We start from the raw sequence: 19,869 nt of genomic DNA, 5'->3' as shown, positions 1-19,869 counted from the left end.
AAAAGAGGGTCTATACCACGTATAGAGGTCGGCGCTGAGGGGTTAAACATTATTTTCTGATAACACTGAAGGTTACATTTGACCAAGTGCAAGTGTGAGGAATGACTTTGGCCGCCATTCTGAATCTAACAAAACTTCGACCAACTTGAGTGACTGAATCAAAACTCGAAGGTGCGAGTTTCAACATTAGTGACCTCTGTAGGTGATGTCTCTGCGCACTTATGCCAGTCTACTTTCTGACAGATATTAATTTTGTCTTCATTAAATTATTAAGGAATTTCACATTTTCTGTGTCCATAACTGTGCTATCACAAGACAAATATGCATCATGCTAGTCAATTTCACACGATTATACTCCTAAAACAGATAGGTTACCATATCATGGGACAAATATTAGCTACACTTCACTGTACCGTACCCAGTGTTCTCTCGAGGACTTTTTTAATGGGTGCACCGCCCTGCCCTTTTTACAAACCGCCCAGCTGGCATAACTTACAAGGGGGCATTCTCTACTCGTCACCACTGATTTCGCTCAAATTTATAGAACATGCAGGGCTTGGCTAGAAATGAAAGTACCCGAAGTGGGAACTCCAGATGGCCAAGCTTATAGAAAATAAAAATAAAAATGTTGACGCGGCTCTCACACCGTATAAGCCACGTACGTTAGTGCGCACGCTGAGCAGTTGTTGGCGTAGCGGTAAGAGCTCGGACGGGTAATTCGATGGTCGTGGGTTCAACTCCCTGTGTGGAAACTGTTTTTTTTTTCTGTCAACTTTTATATTATTCATTTTCCAGTTAAGCAAAGAGGTGAATAAATCATTTTATTTATTTATACGCAAAAGCCATAGTAAAGGTAAAAAATTGGGATTTAATGGTCAGACTTTTTTCTACTTGCGCCAAGAACCTATTGTTTGTGTACAGCCGCCAGGAGCAATCTTCAATTGTCAGGTGAAAACGAATCTTACAGTGAAATGACTATTCACGTTTATGGCACATTCCCGAAGGAGGGGAGATAGCCAATAAGGGAGGAAAAAAAGAAGAATTTCTGTTTGAACACATCGGGAAAGTTCTACAATTGTCCTTCGTTAAAAAAAAAATGACGTCCTATATGCCTTTTCCATACAAATAAATTCAAATAAGTGAATAATATAAAAGTTGAAAAAATATTCTCCACACGGGGAGTCGAACCCACAACCATCGAATTACTAGTCCAAGCTCTTACCGCTATGCCAACTACTGCTTGTGCGCATTAACGTAAGTGGCTTATACGGTGCGAGAGCCGAGTCAACATTATTATTTTTATTTTCTACACGCTTGGCCATCTGGAGTTCCCACTTTGGGTACTTTCATTTCTAGTCAAGCTCTGTATATTCTATAAATTTGAGCTAAATCGGTGGTGACGAGTAGGGAATGCCCCCTTGTTAGATAAGTGTTAGTTACATAATATTAATACATATTTGAGTAATTAGGTGATCCAAATAAAAATGTTCATATTTAAATGATAAATCTTCATTATTGTTAGCATAACTGCATAAATTACATCGGAGATGAAATGTTTAGCTTGATTATCACGTAGCATCGTGTGCAAGCGGTGTCTGGATTAGCATGGAATCGCATGCGAGCACTCGATTCCGCCCGACGTCACAAACCCATATGGCATTCCACAGCAACTGGGTGGTAAGTTCTGGTGTTACATGATTGTGAACGAGCAATATAACACTAGAAATTGAAATTGAAAATACTCCATCATGTCTTGTTCGTGATAACACTCAAATAGTTCAATTTTGACATTAATATTATTGTTATTGCCCTGAGGGAACGAAATTGAAATTTTATCATTTTCACTTCTATGTAGTATTCCCTGCCCAGCTACTCATTCCTGCCACCCAGCTGACGAAAATGACTGGGGAGAACACGGACTGTACCACTCAACAAAAAATACATTTCTACCTTCTGAATGGAATGGTAAATACAAGCACAAACAGGCTCACTCTGCTATTCAGCAATCTCGCTGCTAACCGGCAAGGAAAACTGAACATTCCTGAAGCTAACAGCTTGCTCCCTGAAAGTGCAACTTATCCTTTGAAGTTCAGAAAGGCCTTTTCCCGTAATCACACAACTATGGAGACGGCTCTTACCCAAGTTGGAAATCACGTTTCTTTCAGAAGGGATGACAAATACAGTAATATTTTCAGGTCTAGGAAAAATGTGATCGTACTAAGTGTTAATAGCAAAAATTTGTGATGTGTTAAGTGAGGTATTTTTATATGGATTTAATACGATGAGAATTTGGACTTCAAATCAACGACGTGCTACGCGGGAAAACATGTTAATGAGGAACGCACTAATGAGGTTTCACTGTAGTCCTCTTTTTTTTTTTTTTTTTCTTTTTTTTTTTTCAATACACACTTTTAGCTGGTACAAAACATAGTTTGTCTTTTATGCAGCCTCTACACTGAGGAAGTGAATAAATGCGTATGATTCATGGTGTGGGTTACTGTAGTCACGTCCTAGTTCGTGAACCATGGGCAACGGCTGAGTGGCCTAGTAAGTGGTCTTGAGAGTCGGGATACCAGTTGCTATGGAATGGGAGTGGGCATCTCGGACATATTCTGAGTCATGGTCCTCCTTGTGCGCAGGCGGCTAGTACTATACAATCCACCGGTGGTCCATAACCCGCTAGAGGAGAGATCCTCACATGGACTGTGTGTAGGTAGGGTAGCACCCTGCTTCATGAATTTACCGAGCTCAGAACATTTTAAGCAAGTCTCGGATCTATGGGAGTAACGGAGTCCCACTCCCATTTGACAGGCGAGGGACGCCTTGGAAACAATTTGGCGAACGAAATGGAACTTGATGGGAGCTATCAATACTATTGGGGCTTATGGAAGAAAGAAATTAGAACTGCCTGAGTCAGCAAAGAGGATGCATCTGGATGTGCTAGGAGTAAATGATATTCGGGTAAGGGGAAATAAATAGGAAGAGATAGGATATTATACAGTGTACTTGACGGGTGTTAAAAAAGGGAAGGGCAGAGTGTGGGGTAAGGCTTTTCATCAGGAATACTATTGCACGCAACATAGTTTCTGTTAGGCACGTAAATAAATGAATGATGTGGGTAGATTTGGCAGTTGGAGGAATTAACACGAGAATAGTCTGAGCGTATTCACCATGTGAAGGTCCAGATGAGGATGAAGTTGGCAGGTTTTATGAAGAATTGAGTGACATCGTAGTCAGGGTCAACAGCAAGGATGGGATAGTGCTAATGAGCGATTTCAATGCGATAGTTGGAAATAGAGCTGAAGGATACGAAAGAGTGATTGTTAAATGTGGGGAAGATATGGAAGCTAATGGAAATGGTAAGCTTTTGCAGGACTTCTGTGCTAGTATGGGTTTAGCTGTTACGAATACATTCTTCAAACATAAGACTATTCACCGTTTCACATGGGAAGCTAGGGCACCAGATCCATAATAGACTATATCTTAACGGAAACAGAAATTGGGACTTGAAATTCATGACGTGTTAAACAAAAAACATCTTAATGAAGAATACACTGATAAGGTTTCGCTGTACTGATTTTTTAAACAATTTGCTTTACGTTGCACCGATACAGACAGGTCTCATGGCGATGATGGGACAGGAAAAGGCAAAGAGTGGGAAGGAAGCGACTGTGGCCTTAACGGTAAAGCCCAAGCATTTGCCTGGTGTGAAAGTGGGAAACCACGGAAAACCATTTTCAGGGCTGCCAACAGTGGGGTTTGAACCTGTTATCTCCTGAATGCAAGTAGACAGCTCTGTGACCCAAACTACGAAGCCATTCACTCGATTGACTTTTTTACTACACACATTAACTTGATAAAAAGTGTAAATTTCCTTTCCGTTTTCTTATTGTAGGTTGTCCATATAGTCCCGCACGCTTCTGCAAAAGCATGACGAGTTTCTTAAAACAAATAATGTATATTTTATTCAGTTTGTACGTTTAATTTCTTGTAAATAAAACAAATTAAAGCCATTTTTCTTTTCTTTAAAAACTTACTCTACTTAAATTAGGGTGTGCAGATAATTCAATGGCGTGGAGCATTTGCGTATGTACGGAATTGCAATAAAGTGCATTACTATACATAGTGTATCGGGCGGTTTTTATTACATAATTCATATGCCCTTATTTCAAGACTGACTTTTTATTACAAAAATGTAAGATGATGATGCTTGTTGTTTAAAGGGGCCAACATCTAGGTCACTGGCCCATAATGGTATGAAATGAGGTGAAATGTAATGATGTAATGACAATTTAAAAGTAAAAATCATCCCCTGACAAGAATTCAAAACGTGATGACGAAGAATGATTGGGTGAACATGAATTTAAAAAACAATCAGTGGATCCGACCCGCAATGTCCCACATTCCCAGAAACTATCATAGCAATAGTATTACCGACCAAGCGACTGCTTCTACAGCACAATCCTGAATCGATGATGATAGCTGTTTAAAGGGGTCCAAAATTTAGGTCATCGGCCCCTCGTAATGGTACTTATCGCTAGTAAAGTAGAACGATAGTATTTGTCATGTTGCGGTACTAATCAAAAGTAGCGTCGACTTGCGGTATTCCACACATTATGGTACTACACACAGGTAATGTAATACACGCATGTAACGCAGACCTATGGCGTTTCTCACATTGCAGTGCCACTTACAGGCAACGCAAACCTATGGTGTTTCTCACATACGCGTACTAACCACAGGGACTCATACAATCCCATGGTGTTCCTCACATAGTGAGTACTAATTGTATGCAAGGCAGAACCATGGTGTCGCCTATATAGCAGTACTAATCAAAGGCAACACCCAGACCCATGGTGTTTCTCACATAATGGTACTACAGTAAAACCTCGTTAATTCGAAGTCCCCGAGATGCAAAAATCGGATTTTGAATTACGTGATTTTGAATTAACCGCCAACTCCTAATTCAGAAATGCCAACCCTTGCCGCATTACAAAATATTCTAAGACCCATTACTGAATGCAATTAACCTTGATTTACAGTTTAAACCTTTCAAATGCCATGGCAAAAATCTATTTCCAAAATGTATCCAACAAGGTGCATTTACAGTATTCAAAGAAAGAAAGAAAGAAAGAAAGAAAGAAAGAAAGAAAGAAAGAAAGAAAGAAAGAAAAGCATGTTTCAAACATGAGAATAAATCTATGCTGGCTCCCCTGTGCACGTGCTGTATTCATTGGACTACTGTACTGTATTCATTTTAGATGACCTGTACTTGCACAGAAAGTACTCGATGCCCTTAAAACAGTGTGGCTTATCAAACTTTCCTGTGACGTAGGGAGAAAGTCTCTCGCTTCCGTCTGCACCACAACATTCTTCGATTTCCCACCACGGCACCTCTCTCGAAATTCAGAAATGCAAGCCAGTCCTTGCTGTGTCGCAAAGTATTTGCTTTAATTCACAGTTTAAACCTTTCAAGTGCCATGGAGAAAACTATGTTCGAAAAGTATCCAACAAAGTGCATTGACATTAGTCGTATTCAAATATTATGCACTTGGATAAATCACTGTCAAACATAACCTCCCGCAACGGAAAAAAAAAAAAAAAAAGACAAATATTGCTGGCTCCCGCGTGCACGTGCTGAATTCATTGGACTACTGTACTGTATGCATTTTAGATGCTCTGTACTAGTACGGAAAGTACCTGACGCCCTTATAACACCATGGCTTATCAAACTTTCCTATTACAAGGGGAGAAAATCTCTCGCTTCCGTGGGCATTACAAGTTTCAACACAGTACAACGACCCCCACCCTTGTACAATTTCCCGGCTGGCGCATCTCTCGTTTAAAACCTTAAGTCCGCTTGGGCTCGGCATAAAAAAATGCAGTTTCATCGACAAGGATAATAATAATGTTACTTGCTTTACGTCCCACTACCTACTTTTACGGTTTCCGGACACCGAGGTGCCGAAATTTTGTCCCGCAGGAGTCCTTTTATGTGCCAGTATCATCGACAATGACAATATTGTTTGGTGCATATGAAATTATTATATGAGCCACTCTTTCTTGCCAACTGTCGGCATCGGCAGTGTTCGTAGATTCTACTTCTCCGCACACAGACACACTGTCTGCTACGCGATATTATGGCTTTCCTTAAAAAGCTGTATACAAAAGACTTACGATTTCACTTGAACTTAAGCAAATACGAAGCAAATTCTAGACACACCGAAGCAAGTGAAAGTGTGGTTAGCTACCCCTGTACGTTTTGAAAGACGCGTTCTATCACGACATGGAAAAATTTTGAATTTAAATTACTCTGTAAAATACTACTTTTTTAAAACTTAAAGACAGTTTTGAATTAAAAGTCTGAATTTCGGTAATGGGGCCGACACTGATCTCCGAACTACGAATTATCTGTATTTCAAATTAAACCATTTAAATAACGTGCAAAACCGTACCTCATGTTTCTGGGAACAAGAGCTTCTACGAATTAGGCGTGATTCTGAATTAACCGATTTCAAATTATTGAGGTTCTACTGTAATTACAGGCAACGTAAGCCCGTAGTGTTCCTCTCATAGCGGGTACTAATCGTAGGCAAGGCAGAACCATGGTGTCGCTCACCCATGGTGTTGCTCATGTAGTGGTACTAATTACAGGTAACACCCAGACCCGTGGAGTTTTGTCACATAACGGTACTAATTACAGGCAACGTAAGCCCGCGGGGTTCTGCATGTAGTGGTACTAATCACAGGTACTGTAAATCCCACCCTGATTCACACACTATTGCTACTAATCACAAACCTATTGTGTATCTAACATAGTGGTACTACTCGCAAGTCAAGGTGACCCATGGTGTTCCCCGTGTGATGGTACAAATTACAAGTAGTCTCATGGTTCTAATTTGATTATCTCTTGGTTGCCTCTTTTAGCCACCTCTTATGACATGCAGGGGATACTGTGGGTATATTCTTCATCTGCGTCCCGCATGCACAGGGGTTGTGTGTTTGGTCTGTGAGAGCTATTTTATTTTGCTGAAGTCCGCCGGCAAACCGGTTAGGACTTCCCTATCCGCCACCTGGACGCGTCACGGAGTATCACCTCCCCCCCTGCTACACCAGCGTAGTAGGTTCGTGGACAAAAATGTATGACAATTATGCAAGTAAATACGGTACGTATATAATATTGTACGCGCACAATCAACAAAAGACATACAGAGAAGATTACCTTGACCGATCCTTTGGTTTCCATTTCCCTTCACTGTACTGGGACAGACAAAGAGCGATGTTGTCCATATTTAATGACAGCCTCTGGTTGTCTACCTGGAGAACAAAAGAAATAGACTTGACATACCGAAAGAACTGGAGTTGTTTTCATATAATATGTCATATTTGAAGAATGCATACCAATATATCACCAATATGGTTTTGAAAATGATTGTGAATTCAATAAAATCAATTGATTAATCCAAGATAACATGTCATAAAACATAAATAAAGGTGTGAACAAAGTAACAATGACACTTCTTGAATATGCTGGCATTTATTCTTGTAAACTTCTGGACTTTTCCTTGCTCCTTTATAATCACGGGCTCCACGCCTCACAAATTGAGTCTATTCTCGCATCGGAGTGGTGGAACACCGTATATTTGCATTACATCTGCTGTTTCTTTGGTGAGCAAGAACTACGAACTATTTACTTCAACTTCGTACTTATTAGGCTACGTGCCCTCTACTTTGTCTTTATTCTTGCTAACATACACCAGATTTTACCCAGGACTATGAGAAATGTTGCATATTCACATGGCCTTTTTGAAGTGAATTACTATTCCACGCATCTGAGACTTTTACGACATACTACCCTGGCGGAGGGAATCTTTCCCATAGTTCATCCTTGTTTCCATTTCCCTGTCTCTCCTTATCTTACTTTGGAGTTTCTTTTAATGTTTCTGGTTCCTTTTTATTCTCTTCTTGAAGCATATATATTCTTCAAACATTGTAAATGTGGCATATTTCCACTCGCTTCTCGAGCTTATTCTCTTGCTATTCCTTGGCAATATTCTTTGGGTGTGTTGTATCTATTCAGATGTTATATTGTTCCACTTGTTGATTGTTAATATATATATTTATTGCCTTGGTTATATATTATTTTCTTTCTCTTGTCCTTTTCACTCCCTCCGGGTGGTTCTTATTTACTAGATGCGCACTTCCTTTGCACGGACTCTGCGTTTCTATATTATCACAATTTATATATATTGCCTAATTGCTAGTCTTCCGGCTTGCATTGATTATTGACGTGCTGTACATTCTTATATGCCGCTGACCCTTTTAATATTTGCTATATTTATACTATATCTCCGCCCATATCTAGTTTTATAGCAGTGTATACCACTAGTTTGATAGCAGTCCACCATAAGTCTTCGTACCAGTGGATAAAGGAAACATGTCTGTAACCACGAACATTGGTGATTACAAGAATAAAATTTGCAAGCTACTGGATCCTAAGTAACGAGACCCCACTGCATGTGTCCTGAAGCAGAATACAGAGCTGATAAAAAGGATCATCTCTCGGGGAAGTGCAGTCACTACCACCACGTCTGGATGTTCTCCCCAAGATTCATTCACAAAGCTAACGCCCTGTTCTGCTTCACTGCCTGCCAGTCAGTGCTACATTTTCTGTGAGTGGTGGTGGTGATTATTGTTTTAAGAGGAAGTACAACTAGGCAACCATCCTCTATATAACACTAATCAGAGAGAAAAAATGGAAGGGGTCCGACACTTCGAAAAATGAAGATATCGGCCAAAGGAAGACAAGGGCCACGAAGGGCGTGAAAATGAAAGAGTCCCTAGCCCTCGCAAACCTAATAGCGTCGGGGTCGGAAAAGAACAAGAGTTGACCAAAGGAGGTCGGATAGGATAGATGAAAGTGAGGAGCCTGGCACAAGTAAGTGGAAGCAATGCCAGGACTCAGCTAAGGGCCCTGTGGTCGCCAACCCACGCTCCAAAATTCAGAGCCCCTGGGGCCCCTTTTAGTCGCCTCTTACGACAGGCAGGGGATACCGTGAGTGTTATTCTACCGCCCCCACCCACAGGGGGACATTTTCTGTGACACACCACTATTACTTGCAGTGCTGCATTTGAGCGTTATGGTAGCACACTGCCCAAGGTTATCAAGCAAGACAGTTTGGCCTGCCACATGCTGAACAGGCTAGTGCAGAAGTCACTCATGACTGAACTTACTTTGCTTTGTCAATTTTCTGCTGAGCTATCATTTGGAGGAAATAAAAGCTGCTGGAGATTGATTTTTGACTCGTGCAATTTCCGTAATTTATTTTCTGACACCCTGTATATTTACATTTCCATGTATGGGTGTGGGTGTCGGGAAGCCATCGTAACAACACTGATACATTTTTTTCTTTCACTATTCTTTTATGTCACACCGATACAGATAGGCAATGATAGAAGTGGAAAGAAAGCAACTGTGGCCTTAATTAATCCTTTTGATGCCAGGCAGTAATGTTGCGGTTGCGCTAAGAATGCCAAGACAATTTGAATGAAAATGCATACATTGAGGAAAAATATTCTCCTACTTACATTTTTGGAGGTAAATCCCTGTTCTTATTTTCAACAGCACACAGGTGAATAGAGACCATGTTAGTGTGACTGCAATTGCAACAGAGTTCCATTTTCTTCATTTAAAAGTGTACAAATTTTTATTATTAAAAAAATTCAAAAGTTGATCAAATTTTTACACTGATAGTGTATTTTTTATCGTGGGTATGATACCTTTGTGATAATATTTTGAGAATTATAAATTTTTACAAAATTACGCTCGTGCAGGTTAAATACACAATAGCCTCTTCTTTACTTCGAACATTTGTCAGTCAATAAATTCTCCAATGAATGACTTAATGTTAAAACATTGCGTACTTTAATCATCTTTCATATACTTATCCATCTTTACACTATTGGAAGTAAATAACAAGTGAGATAGCAAGCAACACAAAGCAGCAGAGTGCAGGGCTACCACGTGCAAAACTTAAAATATGTCTAAAGAAAGCTTTTATGAAACTTCACTGAATGGATATCACCAGTTATTGATATTTCCAGAGAATAAAAGCTTCCATCTCTCCAGCAATATTACTTACGCTGCCAAAGTGCACCAAAATTTAAGACAACAATAACTTAACTTGTCGTAATGGTCCACCTTTTCAATACTATGTTATGCAATGTATAGGCCTACATTACATTTTCAATCTAGGAACTAGTTTCGGCCTTGGCTGGCCATCTTCAGCCTAAATGCAAAACTGTACAACATTTTCCAATCTAGGAACTAGTTTCGGCCTTGGCTGGCCATCATCAGCCTAAATGCAAAACTGTACAAACACATCTAATAACTAAAACAAATGTATAAACATACACAAATGACATTAAAAGGTGTTAAAGGCATCTGGGATGAACTATGTGCACAACACACAAAATATGATGAAATTAAAATCAGGCTCTAAAATTCTTAGATGCATTGCATCATGTTAAAATGTTCCATTAGTGCTTCTTGTTAAAATATCATGAAAATGCTGAAAAGTTCCCCTGTAGGACAGATCGGCCCCCGGCATTTTTAGCAGCAGCTCGCATGGCCGATAGATCGGCCGCCTGGCACTACAAGAGTTAGAGTACAGGCCCATCGTATGTCTGATGTGAAAGTGTGAAACCATGGAAAACCACCTTCGGGCCTGTCAACAGTGGAGTGTGAACCCACTATCTCCCGAATACAAACTGAACATCTATGTGATACAAACCATGCAGCCACTCGCTTGGTAACAACATTGACATCATGCCATCTTTCCTCTCACTCTCCCCTCACCTTGCTGTTCTCCAACCAGTGTGCTGGTGTACAAGGGTTTACATGGCTACCAAAATAAGAAATGCATAGTGCACTAATTGCAGTGTGTGTTAGTTATAAAGCCTCTCACAATGGTAATTGTTAGATTACCATTTGTGACAAAATTACTGATACCGAGCTCGATAGCTGCAGTCGCTTAAGTGCGGCCAGTATCCAGTATTCGGAAGATAGTAGGTTCGAAGCCTACTGTCGGCAGCCCTGAAGATGGTTTTCCGTGGTTTCCCATTTTCACACCAGGCAAATGCTGGGGCTGTACCTTAATTAAGGCCACAGCTGCTTCCTTCCCACTCCTAGCCCTTCCCTGTCCCATTGTCGCATTAGACCTATCTGTGTCGGTGCGACGTAAAGCAACTAGCAAAAAAAAAAAAATTACTGATGACTGTGGTATGGGGTTAGATTCACCTAATTAATACAAAATTTGTTTACTAAATCACTGTATTATTTACATACATATACATAGGTGTGGGATTATATATTATTATAGATTATTTTTTCTGATTATATTAGACACGTTTGCAAAATTAATAACTGGTTCGATAGAAGGCAGTTAGGGTTTAGGAAGCTCAACTTGTAGGATTCCAGCAACATACAGCAGATATCTTGGATTCAGGAGGTCAAATGGACTGTATCGCGATTGACCTATCTAAGGCATCTGATAAGGTAGATCATGGGAGACTACTGGCCAACATGAAAGCAACTGGACTAGACAAAAGAGTGACTGAATGGGTGGCTATATTTGTAGAAAATAGATCTCAAGAGACTTAGAGTAGGCGAATCTTTAGCTGACCCTGTAATAATTAAGAGGGGAATTCCTCAAGGCAGTATTATTGGAGCTTTTATGTTTTCTTCGATACAATAAGAATAAAGTGGAATCGGAGATAAGGCTTTTTGCAGATGATCTTATTCTGTACAGAGTAATAAATAAGTTACAAGAATGTGGGCAACTGCAAAATGACCTTGACAATGTTGTGAGATGGACAGTAGGCAATGGTATGATGATAAACAGGATTAAAAGTCAGGTTGTGAGTTTCACAAATAGGAAAAGTCCTCTCAGTTTTAATTACTGTGTTGATGGGGTGAAAGTTCCTTTTGGGGATCATTGTAAGTACCTAGGTGTTAATATAAGGAAAGATCTTCATTGGGATAATCACATAAATATGACTGTAAATAAAGGGTACAGATATCTGCACAGGGTTATGAGGGTATTTAGGGACTGTAATAATGTACAGGACAGGGCATAATTAAAGTATGGTTTCAGTGTATGGGACCCTCACCAGGATTACTTGATTCAAGAACTAGAAAAAATCCAAAGAAAAGCAGCTCGATTTGATCTGGGTGATTTCCGACAAAAGAGTAGTGTTACAAAAATGTTGCAAAGTTTGGGCTGGGAAGACTTAGGAGAAAGAAGACGAGCTGCTCGACTAAGTGGTATTTACTCATTCGGGATAAATGTTTCAGGTTCCCCATGGGAATCTACATCTATATCATCTGATGGCCAGGCAGGCATCAATTTTTAGAAATGAGACAAAATCTCTCATAGTGCACTGGCACTGCCGGTGGCTCCAAGTCGCCTATGCAGTGGCCTCCACGGTATGCACTAGCCATGCGTCTTAGTAGGTGTGATAATTACCAACTGATGAGCCCAGTTTAACACACTGGGGCAAAACGCTGGCAACAAGGAAAGAGTTACTCGGAATATTTGTAATGTCCAATAATGGGCCAACTATATTGGTAAGTGGTATGTTCCGAGCTGTCAGTGGAGAGATGACGTGGAATGATATCAGTAGACAAATAAGTTTGAGTGGTGTCTTTAAAAGTAGAAAAGATCACAGTATGAAGATAAAGCTGGAATTCAAGAAGACAAATTGGGGCAAGCATTCGTTTATAGGAAGGGGAGTTAGGGATTGGAGTAATTTACCAAAGGAGATATTCAATAAATTTCCAATTTCTTTGCAATCATTTAAGAAAAGACTAGGAAAGCAACAGATAGGGAACCTGCCACCCAGGCGACTGCCCTAAATGCAGATCAGTAGGGATTGATTGACTGATTAGTTTTGACCCGAGTTGGGGTTATCATCAACCTTGTAAGTTAACCTAGAAATCAAATTGTTATAGTACACAATAAGATGTTGTATTTACATTCTGATGTTTAGTGTTGGCCAACTTTGAACATGCTAGCATATCTGAAATATAGTAATACAAAACACTATGGTGAACCATCAGTTATGTTTGGCAGTGAAACATGGAGAGGAAATATACATTGGTAATGGGTATAATTAGGGACTCTATTTGACAGATATAGTTAAATGCTGTTACATTGTTTGTGTGTCCCTTTATCATATCATCGAACATATAGTGCATCTTCAGCCATGATTTTGTTGTGAACTATGAAAATACCACAATATTGTGATTATTTATTTTATTTAATCGTATGGTGATTATAACAACAAATTAATAAGTCCAGGTACAAGTTTTTCAGGCATTTAAGAAAAGGCAAAAGCTGGGGCTTTTAGGCCATGGCTGGTTCCTCGCCATAAGACCTATCTGTAATACCAATATAAATGGTCCATTATTGGACATTATAAATTTTCCAGCTAACTCATTCCTGGTTGTCAGCGTTTCGCCCCCGTGTGCTAGGTTGGGCTCGTCAGTTGGTACCTAGCACACTTACCAAGACGCATGGCTAGTGCATACTGTGGAGGCCACTGCATAGGCTACTTGAAGCCACTGGCAGTGCCAATGCACTATGACTGTCTCACTATCAAAAATTGATGCCTGCTCGGCCATCGAAACAACAGCTATATCATCTGTGTTGGTGCATCATAAAGCAAAATTGTAAAAAAATAAAAAATAAAAAAAAAGTGGTGTGGGAAGCAAATTAGGAAGTACCGGACATACTGAGCGAGTATATTGGTAATCATGGAATGAAAATAAGCATGGAGGAAAGCAAGACAATGCTGATGACTACAGGAGAAAGAGAAGGGAAAGGTACTATAAAAATTGAGGGGAAAAGACCTTGAAATTATGGAGAGCTTCAAGCATTTGGGAAGTGAACTGATGCAGGATTGGACATGGAGATCAGTAAAAGGATACAACAGGGAAATGCATTTTACCAGAGTGTGAGGAATTTGATCTACAAGAGGGAAGAAGAAACGAAGAGCACAGAGGTGATGTACAAGATGTATTATTGTCCCATACTAACATACGCAGCAGAGATTTGACAATGACAAAAAAAAAACAAGAGTAAAATCCAGGCCAGCAAGATGAAATTTTTAATAAGTTTGACAGGAAAGGGCAAGGTAAGAAATGAGTGTAAAAAATTGTCCTGTACTACCTTACCTAGAAATTAATTAAATCTTGCATGGAATGCTAGGTTTTTTTTTTTTTTGCTAGTTGCTTTACATCGCACCGACACAGATAGGTCTTATGGCGACGATGAGACAGGGAAGTGCTAGGAGTGGGAAGGAAGCGGCCGTGGCCTTAATTAAGGTACAGCCCCAGCATTTGCCTGGTGTGAAAATGGGAAACCACAGAAAACCATTTTCAGGGCTGCCGACAGTGGGGTTCGAACCTACTATCTCCCGAATACTGGATACTGGCCGCACTTAAGCGACTGCAGCTATCGAGCTCGGTTTGCATGGAATGAGTGTTAGGGAGATGTGCTTATTTTTGCAATGTCCAGGAACCCACCGTTACACCCCCAGAAGTACATTTACTTTTATAATGTAATCAAGAGCAATACATGCAATTTTCCATTGCTGAAGTAGCAACTTCCATTCCTATTGGCCAACGTAAAGTCCCATGTGGCACCATTCCCTTCAATCACAATAATTATATTCTATTACCAACCTGGGCAGAATAAAAGCACAAAGAGCTAGAGGCCTAACGCTGCTTCGCGTCTTGTAACCTGGGGGCTAATGTCCCCAGACCCTGTTTCCTTGTCCCTATTCAATGGTCTTGTCCAGGCCCTACCCTAACCATACAGACCAATGGCGTTTCCACAGGAAGCCAGAACCCCCATCCAGACTTCCCAGCTACACCCTATGGCCTTTGTTGCCAAGAAGAGAAGTTGGCAGCCTTATGCACTGCTCGACTACATCTGTTGCGAGAAGGCCGTGAGATGTAAACAGAGAACAGTTGTTCCACGCGTACGTGTATGCGGTGAAAGTTTGGTGCTGTGGGTGGAAGTATTGATGAAATTAGGATTCCAGAAAGGAAATTGGAGTAGAAAAGCTTCCAGACAGAATGGAGAGAAATATGTTGTTGTTTTTTTTACAATTTGTTTTACGTTCCACAAACACCGTAAGTCTTATGGCAACGATGGGATAGGAAAGGGCTAGGAATGGGAAGGAAGTGGCTGTGGCCTTAATTAAGATAGAGCCCCAGCACTTGCCTGGTGTGAAAATGGGAAGCCACAAAAAACCATCCACAGGGCTGCTGACAGTGGGGTTCGAACCCACTATCTCCTGGATGCAAGCTCACGGCTGCGCGCCCCTAACCGCACGGCCAGAGAAATAAGCTGACATGGTTTGAAAATTTTAAGAGGATGTAAGAGGGAAGGGTACAACAGCACATGGAGGTTGAAGAGGAAGACCCAAATGAAGGTAGCTGGACTCGAACAGTAATAGTGGCAAGACGGAAAGGTCATTAAAATCCTGAAATGGCTGGAGGTGGAAGAGGCAATCTAATTATGATGATCAGTAAAATTTCAAGTTGTCAAAACAAGTCATACTTACGACAATAAGGCAAGCGTTGCTGAAATTCTCGGCGATTTTATCTGCTATTCGATGTCCCGCTTTCTCGTAACTGCACAGAAGAAGTCCAATTATATGGTTATTAAATATACAAAGTCTGAATGTTTTAAATCAGAGATGCTCATTGCATAATAATAATAAAGGGTAATTTCATATCAAATAAAACAAATCTAAAATACATTTTGCACCACACCATCTCTAATTGAAAACATTTTATATGGATATTTATATCTGACCTCATGATATCCAACTGCAGTGTGATGTAAAGCAAATTAAAAAATAAAATAATAATAAACGGAAGAATGGATCTGCAAAATCAAGAATATCTAATTTGAAACTTAAGATCATTACATACTTTTTCAAGTGTATAAATTTCTCTAAAATACTTTTTATACAACACTAAAAAATCCATTCTATCAAACATTGTGTAATGACAAGTAGGCCTATAGAACTGTACTTTTTTTATCATGTTCATTTAATTAAAGGCCATATATGAAAGAATAAGTTTTTTAGTACATAACTCAACTATTATTACAGTCAGTAAAATTATTTGCATTCCTTTATGCGTTGAAATAAAGGTTTTTATGTGTTCCTCAGTCTATGTGAGATTTTTGCTGGACAAAGCAGAGGCAGGACATCTTTTCCTCTGGGTACTCAAGTTTTCCCTTTTGTCTTAAATTCCAGCAACACTGTAATATTTCATTTCATCTGTCAGTAATTAATCATTGCGCCAGAGGAATGTGACAGGCTTCGCCAGCCGGCACAATTCCTATCTTCGCCGCTAGATTCATTCATTCCTGACCTGGTCAAATGACTGGAAACAGGCTGTGGATTTTCATTTCATTTTTATGCATTCTTTGGAAAATCTATTATATGGCCCTTTTTGTGAACCAACCATATCCTGGGCCTGTAAGTGATACATATGAAGGGGTTTGCTATAGTTCAATAACACAGAGAGATCCTAAGATATGATGCAAGGAAATCTATTTAACTTTCTAAATCAATTGTTTCTTACAATTTGCCACAATTGCCTAATTTTCTTATACAGGAGGTAGAACTTGAGAATATACATGTTGGGCAAGACAGCGATAGCACCGAGAGAGTTAGCCATGCGGTTAGGGTCACGCAGCTGTTAGCTTGCATTCAGGAGATAGTGGGTTCGAACCCCACTGTCAGCAGCCCTGAAGATGGTTTTCCGTGGTTGCCCATTTTCACACCAGGCAAATACTGGGGCTGTACCCTGATTAAGGCCATAGTTGCTTCCTTCCCACTCCTAGCCCTTCCCTATTCCATTGTCGTCATAAGACCTATTTGAGTCAGTGCGACTAAAGCCAATTGTATATTTTAAAAAAAAATACAACAGTGATAGTGTGCTGTAGACTCTTGCAGCTTGATGCTCTTCTGTTGCCAGGGACTTAGTTGCTACCAACTGTTGATGAGATTTCTATTAGTGACAGACCTGGCTCGAAGCAACAGTCCACTGTCTCAAACATCAGGGGTGCATATTAAAGAGCCTCCTCAGCAACTGAGAGGTACATGCAAGAGCCTAGGCACTTTTTGTGTTGTATTTGGTAATCATGTCTACCTCTGTTGAATTCAAGGAGCGATGTCATATCTTTAAAATTCAGCTAATGGCAGTGACCTTAATTGAGGTCTGTGGTGTAAAAATGGGAAACCATCTTTTGGGCTGTCGATAGTGGGGTTCAAACTCACCAACCCACAAAGTATTTTATATTTTCTATTTTCTTTTTACAATTTGTTTTAGATTGCACCGATACACATACGTCTTTAGGCAATGATGGGATAGGAAAGGCCTAGGAGTGGGAAAGAAGCATCCGTGGCCTTAATTAAGGTACAGCCCCAGCATTTGCCACGTGTGCAAATGGGAAACCACTGAAAACCATCTTCAGGGCTGCCAACAGCGGGGTTCAAACTCACTATATGCATGATGCAAGGTCACAGCTGCGTGTGCCTAACTGCACAGCCATCTCGCCCGGTATTTTATAGTTAGTAAGTCATAGGTGAATAATTCTTATCAAACAGCTGGCAAGAATTTAGAAATTGATATCTTTAAAACATTAAAAAAAAAACTGCAGTAAGCTAGAGGGTAAGGGATGCCCTACGCTCCACTTAGGAGATACAGGAAATAAGTCAAGTAAGTCAAGAGGGTAAGGGGTTCTAAAAATAAGACAGCCAAATCTTTTAAAAACATTATACAGCCTGGATTTCTAGCAAGAAATAATGTCTACCCAAATTATTTTATGTTAAAAAAAGAGATTGTAAATATGCTGTTGTAAGCCACAGAAAAGAAACTGGTTATACATGGTACCACCATTTTTTTTGCATCCTCTTTCTTTTTAAAACCTTAAGATGATACCTATAAGTAATTATTTATATGGAAATTCCATACGGTTCATTTTTAAAACAAACCGTCTTTATTTAAAGTAATCTTAGTCTAAAATATACTTCATTTTTAACTTTTCTAGGCTAATTGTGAATAAATACAATCCAACTAGTAAGTAAAAGTAGCTTATATTACTTAAGATTATTCTTTTTAATAAGATTCCTTTTTCTCCTTGAGCAACATGTAATTTTTTATGATACTTGGGGTACTTTATCCTTCCAACAATGAAGTAAAGTACCCTAAAGTGGTATGTCCTGAGCTCTCAGTAGAGAGATGGCATGGAAAGACATTAATGTAGACGAATAAGTTTAAAAGTAGGAAAGATCACAATATGAAGATAAAGTTGCAATTCAAGAGGACAACATCGTTTATAGGAAGAGGAGTTAGGGATTGGAATAATTTACCAAGGAAGGTGTTCGATAAATTTCCAAATTCACTGAAATTATTTAAGAGAAGACTATGTGAACAACTAACAGGGAATCTGATGCCTGGGCAACTGCCCAACATGCAGATCATTGGTGAACAATTTCCACAAAGCCTAATGTTTGCACTCTCCACCGATACTATTTCCCGCTTTTAAACAGTAGTGCCAGATATAGGGAAATTGGCACTTTTCTTTAAAAATAAATTATTCAAAATTCTAATTTGACAGAACTTCAATAATAATTTTTCCCCTACAATAAAGTAATGTTTCAGAGTCATACAGAAAATAAATAGGGTCTACCATATTGTTTCAATATTGTACACTATTCAAATTAAAGTAATTGGTGATATGGTGCACAAATGTTAGATCTGACACGGAACGACCCACAGTAATATAACCTGAAACATATTAGAAATCTAAATAGCTCTACATAAACACCATTCTCTAAGGCACACTACATGAAAAACAAGCTAATTACATAGCACTACTACTTTAATGGAAACTACCTATTTGTATTTCTCCAGAACATGAAAACTGACCAATAAATACTGATTTACTCACGACAGGTCCCGAATATTTTCATTCCCCAGGTAATATCCGGCTATTACCAGGCCATTTTTAGACGCCATATGATCAATCTTAAACAAATGAAACAGTGATAAGTATAAACAATATTTGGACAGGAACACTCATTTTTCCAATTTCAGTTGATTTAACTCAAAAGCTAACCTGTGTCAATGCTATTTCCACCATGGGAGAGACCTGTAAACACAAATGGAATAACGGAATAGCATCCACAATGTACAGTCGCTTTCCTTTTTTATCATCTTTTGACTTTATATCTTCTGCTAATAAAACACCATTTATAGCACAATGAGGATATTTCGCAGCATGAAGCATTATTTTTGAATATGCACGAGCTGATATCCGTATGTCTGCCATGTTGATTACAGCTGTATTACAGTACTGTTTATGTCACTGCCTGCGGTTTATGTAAAGATGGCTAAGAAACAACGTAGCAGTTACTTTGTCACAGCTAGATACCAGGTCACTGTTATAAATGTAACGAAGACAAAAAATACATGTTACCGAGTAACGACAGCAGAATGACGTACTAGTGATAACAGTAACTGGGAAGTGGGAACTGTCACTAGTAGCAGCTTACAGACACTCGCATATGCGAGTGATGAATGGGACCAAATACAGTAGAGACAATACACGACACTTACGGATTTCGCCTTGCTAAAATGGGAGACAATTCGACGGTGGCGCTCCTAGTGACTTGACCTGAACAAATCGCGCTAAATTCAAATATCAATGGAAATGTATATACGGAAATGGATAAATAAATTACGTCTAGAAAGAAAGTGGTATTGAGATATTAACTCCG

The 19,869-nt window shown here is 39.5% G+C and overlaps 1 protein-coding gene across 1 annotated transcript in view; it reads right to left on the bottom strand.

The window, feature by feature from the left end:
- Positions 1–19,460, bottom strand: part of EMC8-9 (ER membrane protein complex subunit 8/9) — a 30,544-nt gene extending 11,084 nt beyond the window's left edge. Inside the window, exons 1-4 of the mRNA XM_067146331.2 lie at positions 19,209–19,460; positions 19,041–19,117; positions 15,634–15,703; positions 7,223–7,317 (exon numbers count right to left, since the gene is read on the bottom strand). Coding sequence (XP_067002432.1) covers positions 7,223–7,317; positions 15,634–15,703; positions 19,041–19,117; positions 19,209–19,421 — 455 coding nt within the window. The 5' untranslated portion in view covers positions 19,422–19,460. The remainder of the gene's footprint in view (positions 1–7,222; positions 7,318–15,633; positions 15,704–19,040; positions 19,118–19,208) is intronic.
- Positions 19,461–19,869: the final 409 nt, after the last annotated feature.

This window comes from Anabrus simplex, chromosome 1 (genome assembly GCF_040414725.1).
Source record: "Anabrus simplex isolate iqAnaSimp1 chromosome 1, ASM4041472v1, whole genome shotgun sequence".
Classification (NCBI taxonomy): Eukaryota; Metazoa; Arthropoda; class Insecta; order Orthoptera; family Tettigoniidae; genus Anabrus; species Anabrus simplex.
Note: the sequence above shows the minus strand (reverse complement) of the source record. Positions and strands in the feature narration are given on the sequence as shown.